Source organism: Pituophis catenifer, unplaced genomic scaffold, assembly GCF_029215685.1.
Source record: "Pituophis catenifer annectens isolate HBS135680 unplaced genomic scaffold, rPitCat1.0.hap2 SCAF_8, whole genome shotgun sequence".
NCBI classification, from domain to species: domain Eukaryota; kingdom Metazoa; phylum Chordata; class Lepidosauria; order Squamata; family Colubridae; genus Pituophis; species Pituophis catenifer.
Window position 1 is genome coordinate 19,889,623 of NW_027256888.1, and position 6,483 is coordinate 19,896,105.

At 33.1% G+C, this 6,483-nt stretch overlaps 1 protein-coding gene across 1 annotated transcript in view; it reads left to right on the forward strand.

Moving 5' to 3' along the window:
- Nucleotides 1-5,264, forward strand: part of PDGFC (platelet derived growth factor C) — a 158,394-nt gene extending 153,130 nt beyond the window's left edge. Inside the window, exons 5-6 of the mRNA XM_070948534.1 lie at nt 3,819-4,036; nt 4,993-5,264. Coding sequence (XP_070804635.1) covers nt 3,819-4,036; nt 4,993-5,109 — 335 coding nt within the window. The 3' untranslated portion in view covers nt 5,110-5,264. The remainder of the gene's footprint in view (nt 1-3,818; nt 4,037-4,992) is intronic.
- The last annotated feature ends 1,219 nt before the right edge of the window (nt 5,265-6,483 follow it).

Here is a 6,483-nt window from a genome sequence, read left to right on the forward strand (position 1 = left end):
CTTCAGTGAAGTACTGCTGTTCTTGAACATATTTATTTTAAAATACATGTTGATGCCTTTCTGGTTAAAATATTGCTTTTAGTTTTATATGACTATGTGTGTCATTATGTATGTATTTATGTGTGGAGACACTTTGCATTCTTGCCAAATGAAGCACGGGCATTCCATTCTAAAAAGGCCAATCTGACGAAATAATGATTTTCCCATCAACAACTTCCAAAAGAAAACAATATTGAACTAATCTTTAAAAGTATTTGAATAAGACACTAAAGTAGAATTGCCATTGAATAAACATATCACAGAATTGTGGCAGACATCTTAAAGGACCACCCTCAAATTGCATTACCAAGTCTGTAATGTAATAGCCTAAAGCAGAAAATGTGCCCCATTGAGATGACATGGTATTCACTGTTGACATGCAGAATTATTGCAGAAATGAAAGGTTTAGGGTTCTTTTTAATTGTGTGCTCCCTTTTAAAAAAAATTATGTTGAAAGGCATAGTTCCTGGGGCTTAAAAATATTGATGATTTCTAAGAAAGTACAACTTTAATGCCAAATTTAACATTGAAAGTTATTTGGTATATAACTTATTAGCAATTCTTGTTTAAGCAATATGAAACAGACTGAATAGTAGTTTTTGGTAAGAGTGTGTGCTTAACATGGTTGTGTATTCGTTGTAAATATTTTACATTTTATTGCCCTACATTTCTTGCCTTCCATTCATTTGTGTTAGGTTCTTGGAGACTGCCTCAACAAGTCCCTGCAGTTTTCTTGGCAAGATTTTTTCGGAAGTAATTTGCCAGTTCTTCCATTTTAGGGCTGAGAGAAAGTGACTAGCCCAAGGTCACATAGCTAGCTTTGTGCTCAGGGCAGCATTAGAGCTCAAACGTTCCCTATTTCTAGTCTGGTAACCAAACTGGTTCTTGCTGGTAATAATATCTGTAAAACTCCAACTTTTCAAATAACTGTTAAAATAAAAGCTTTCTAGAAATAATATATTTAAAAAATATATATACTAATGGTTTTATTCAAAATCAAAAACAGCTATTTCATTTTCTATGAAATATTGTAAATGCACTATATGATACAGAGATAAATAATACTATACTTTCTGAAATACCAAGTTAATCTTTTGAATGTTTTCAAATTGATTGTCTGGAATTTAGTCAGATCTAAACATGTTAAAATTACATGGCCAAATTAATTGTATGTGTCCTTTCTTGAAATATATTTTAAAAGAACATATAAGTTTCCTTAATATTTCATAATTAAAAAGACATGTTTTTTATGTTTCCTATTTGTTGGAACTGACATTAGGATTTAATCAGTGTGTATTTTCATCTTTAACTACTGCTTTTAGTGTGGGAAGCAGTTTTTTCCTTTTATTGTAAGATAGCAATAGCACTTAGACTTATATACCGCTTCATAGTGCTTTTAACAGCCCTCTCTAGCAGTTTACAGAGTCAGCATATTGCCCCGAACAATCTGGGTCCTCATTTTACCCACCTTGGAAGGATGGAAGGATGAGTCAACCTTGAGCCAATGAGATTTGAACTGCTGAACTGCAGCTAGCAGTCAGCTGAAGTAGCCTGCAGTGCTGCACTCTAACCACTGCACCACCTCGGCTAAAGATGGATGTTTTATGCTTGAAATGAAAGCAGAATTTATGCTAATACGAATTTCATCCAAAATCAGTTACCTGCACTTAAGCAGAAAAATTGAGTATCAGTAAAAAAAAACCCAACTTATTTATACTTCATTTATATGAAAATTTATTGTAGTAGTATCCATGGCATCCAAAGCTGTATGTACTGTACTGTACTGTACTGTACTGTACTGTACTGTACTTATTTTATTTTATGTTATCTGCTGTCCATCACCTCAATAAGGCAACTCTAGTCCCCATATTGGACTTTTGAATAGCAATTTTAATTACTTCCCTTTCTCTCCAATCCTTTCTGAGTTAATTTAAACTTGAAATACTAGTGCATGTCCAGCAAATTTATCCTCACTCAAGTTGAAGAGTTATATTTGTAGACCTCAAACTTTGTGAGAAGCATTTTTTTAATCTACCTAGTATGAACACTTCCCTGTTTGGGTTGGAATTAGTTTTCAGGTAATAGTTCTGAATCATAGTTACATTGCCATTACAAACAAGCCTCCTTCCCCTTTTAAAGTTATTTGACTAGCATGTCAAATTTGATGAATGAATGAGAGCCAGTTCAAAGGGTTTATAATTTTTCTCAGAATAATAGAGTTTTCAATTGAGTTTCCTGCACAGATCTATTAACTTTTTCTCTTGTTAAGTAAACATTTACAGGAATATTAACTATTCACTGATACACAAAGCTAGCATTATGTCCTGCAAATTCTTAAAAGACACCTATCAAAAAGATAAGAAGAATAAAGAATCCCCCTTCCCCCCACTTTTTCACTTCAGAGACTTGTTCAAGCACTTTGTGAAACTGTAGTCAATATCCCATGTGAAGTAAAGTGCTACAAATATATATTGCAGTATAATACATTTTGATAAAGCATAAAATCCAATTGGCTAATCCAAATATTTTAATATAGAATCAATATATAAGGTTAGATTTTGAAGTTTTTGACTTTTAAGAAATTTATATTCCTAAAAAAATCTAATTTAAAAAATAAAATCAAAATAGGCTACAAAATGACCACAGTTACATAGAATTATGAGATTAAAACAGAGATCTCTGTTAGCTTGTCCTTTACCAATGAAAAAATTACATGCTACTGTTCCAGGGGCAGACTTTTTTTTGGAACCCACTTTTTAAAATGTATTTTGAAACGTGATATATACTGTTGTTAAAATCTACAAACTTTATATATTTCCTTCTTATGGGCTTAAGTTATTGAAACCAAAGTACACCATATTTGGGGGGCATCAGATTAGGCCATCTAAGAAAAGGAAAGGAAAAAGAGAAGGAGGACCATTCTTAAGTGGTCATCAGTAATCTTGAAGTTCTTTTTTATTATTATTAATTTTATTAAATATACAATTTAAAAACATTAGACTTGGTGAGACTTGTCTGGTACATACTTTTCTAGCACTTTTTCTTTCTTTTTGTACATTCAATCACATTTCAGTTACATATTCCCTTTGTACCTATTCAAATCCAATTTATTCCTATCTAATATTTCTTTATTTTATTTATTTTTCTCTACTTTCCTTTACTCTGTTTCTAATTCCCTATCCCTAGATTCCTCCTTTTCTCTAGCCATTTATAAAATGTATTCCAGGTTACATAGAATTCCGATTCATCTTTATCTTTGAGCTCCATTGTTAACCTGTCCATTTCAGCACAGGTCAATATTTTGTTAATTATTTCTACCTCCTGTGGGTTCTCTCTGCATTTCCAATTTTGTGCGAATATCAACCTCGCTGCCGTTAGTATGTATACCATAAGATATATTTCTTCTTTTTTGTAATTATCCCTTACTATACCCAGAAGGAAGAGTTGTGGTGTCATATCTATCATCTTATTTAACATCTCTTCTAGCCACTGTTGTAATCTTGAAGTTCTTTCTTTCCGTCCATATAAACATCAGAAGGTAAATAGATACTTACTGTCAGCCATAGACATATTGATTTTATTGGGTAGGTTCCTAGCTCAGAAAAATATTACAACTGTATAAATTATATCTTGAAATTCACAACTTCACTAAACCATAGAAAACCTATTGGCATGGTATTATCTCAAAAATATTTGCATAGCTCTTGTTTCTACATAGTTTTTCTAAAAGAATTTAATGAGCAAATGAAGCAAACAATAAATATTGGTTTGTTGTTTAGTTGTAGATTTGAACCTGCTGAAGGAGGAAGTAAGAATGTATAGCTGTACTCCACGTAACTTTTCAGTGTCAGTACGAGAAGAATTGAAACGAACAGACACCATTTTTTGGCCACTTTGTCTTCTGGTTAAACGCTGCGGTGGAAATTGTGCCTGTTGTCAACATTCTTGCAGTGAATGTCAATGTGTCCCTACCAAAGTCACCAAAAAGTATCATGAGGTATAGTATTTAAAAAATGGGGCCAAAGAAAACTATAATAATAGATGATGATTAGCAAACTCTATCATGCTTGGATGGCAATATTTGAGATTTCAATTTACACATCATTTTTTGAGGCAGTTTTGTCTTGTCTTGACAAACTGACGCCTTAAGAATTCCTTTATGTTTCTAACTACTGTTACTTTCAACTGATTGTCAGGATTCCATTTGCTGAGGCAAGCAAATTCCTCAAAGAATAGGTTTACTAGATATATCATACTGGCACAGGCTGGTGAAAACCCATTCTGATTATTCCCACTGTTTTGACCTAGTTAAAAATATAAGTTTTTTACCTTTTCAAAACAATTAGTCACATGGTCCAATCAGGATGCTGTCCAGTTGCTAGGTGACTCCAATCCCCTCCTTCCAAGCACCTGCAGGAATGTCCTTGGTTCCCAAGAGAAAGTATTTTATTTTGGCTACAACATTACAATTATCTCAATTCCCCCCTCCCTATTCCTCTTCTCCAGCGTGCCAGCACTGAAGTCTCAAAATAGCCTCAATCTTGACACTGCTAGTTTGTTAGGGAAATTACAGGTGAATAACAAGTAGAAGGAACTACAGTCTTCATCTGTAAGAATTTGACTGATGGCTACCCATCTTGATTTCTGTACCCTGAATTAGGATAAGCTTTGCATATAGTTTATTTCAATATTAAATACTAATTGGGAACTCCAATGTATGAGGATCACAATTTTTAAATTATTATAGTGATTTATATTTGCAAATGTTGGAACAAAGAAGCCAAAGCCTTCTTTAGTAAATTATTTATGGGCTAAGATATATTGGGTCATGCATAAATCATGAATAGGATTGCAAGATGAATATGTACCTGTCACAGACAAATACTGGTTTTTATTTAATGATTTGCTTATTTTAATGGCATTTAAAATGACAGCTGGACTGTTCCCTTGCAGGTCCTGCAGCTGAAGCCCAGAAGTGGCATAAGAGGTTTGCATAAATCTCTGACAGATGTCCCTTTGGATCATCATGAGGAGTGTGACTGTGTGTGTAAAGGAAATACAGAAGGATAAAAGGAACTTCATTCTTCTACAGCACATTGAACTAGAAGCTTATTCTGTTCTGGGGCTTGCGCATTAATCTCCTTGTATAATCTCAGTTGTTTCCTTTGAAAATCTTCCATGTTCAAGATTGATGGTTCTGGTGAAATGAAGAGAGAAGAAATGAAACTGGGATTATGTATGCAATGTAACAACACATGAAAGCCCATTAAAACTATGAGCAGAATGCATTAATGAGGATTTCTTTTCCTCCACCTTGATATAAATATATAATATCATCTCTTTTGCTCATCCTGAATTTTAAAAGATTTAAGTTTAGAAATGCTCAAAGCCCGAACTCTTCTAATAGCCTTCCTTCTGCAGGTCAGTTACTTCTGGCTTATCATTCTAAACATCTGGAATCTTACTTCACTTATTGCAGTAACCTAAATTAAATGTCCTAAATTAAAGTGTTAATTGCTTAAAACTGTGTTATTCTGAGTTAAACATTTTTCACTTATAGATGTGAAAAAGACTGCACACTTTTCTATGTTTTTTCCCCAGTCAGGTTCCTGTCATTTTTCAAAATGCCTGGTCAGTATATGTGAGCAAGGAGGAAAAAATTGAAACCAATGAAGTGTCTTTATTCCTCCCACTAGTGCCTTCAAGGTTCTTTTGTTTGTTTATATTTTTTATATTTTTGTTGTGTACATTTTTATACTCTTTGATGGCATAACAATTTGCTTTTCTAATCTTGTTAAATACATCTATTTTTTACCAAAGGTATTTAATTTTCTTTGAATTTACAACCTAGAAAAATTGTATTTTAATCCTGTAAAACCCAGAGTCAGCATTACAGAAAGAGGATAGAAAGAATTACTGGTTGTATAATTCAAGGGATGTAGTGGTGCATGTGCACATAGAAAAATAAAGCAGATGAAAATATCACTCTGACTTTACAATTGTAGATAAGTAGATTCATGATGCTGGGATAAGAAGGAACATAATAGCTGTTTTAAACCTTTTTATATTCTAGTGCCTTGATCTAGAGAGAATGTCTGTGAGCATAGAAGCAGGCTTCAGCATGCATAAATAAGAAAATAAATACCATTTGTTGGATGAGAGATTACTGGCATAAATCTGATAAGCATCAGAATACTAATCAGAGGATAGCTGTCAACCTGAATTGCACTGGCTTGAATGGGTTACATATCTGTACTATCTACATCCCGGCAGAATTATTTTTTGCAGAAGTATAGTTTTTATATGTGACCTATGATAGATTGAGAAACAGGTATCTTCATGAAAAAATAACAATAAATTCCAACACAATGAGGTCTTGTCACCAAATTATATAATGGGTTGATTAAAAATATGCACATATTTATTGCTACAGACATAAGGGTT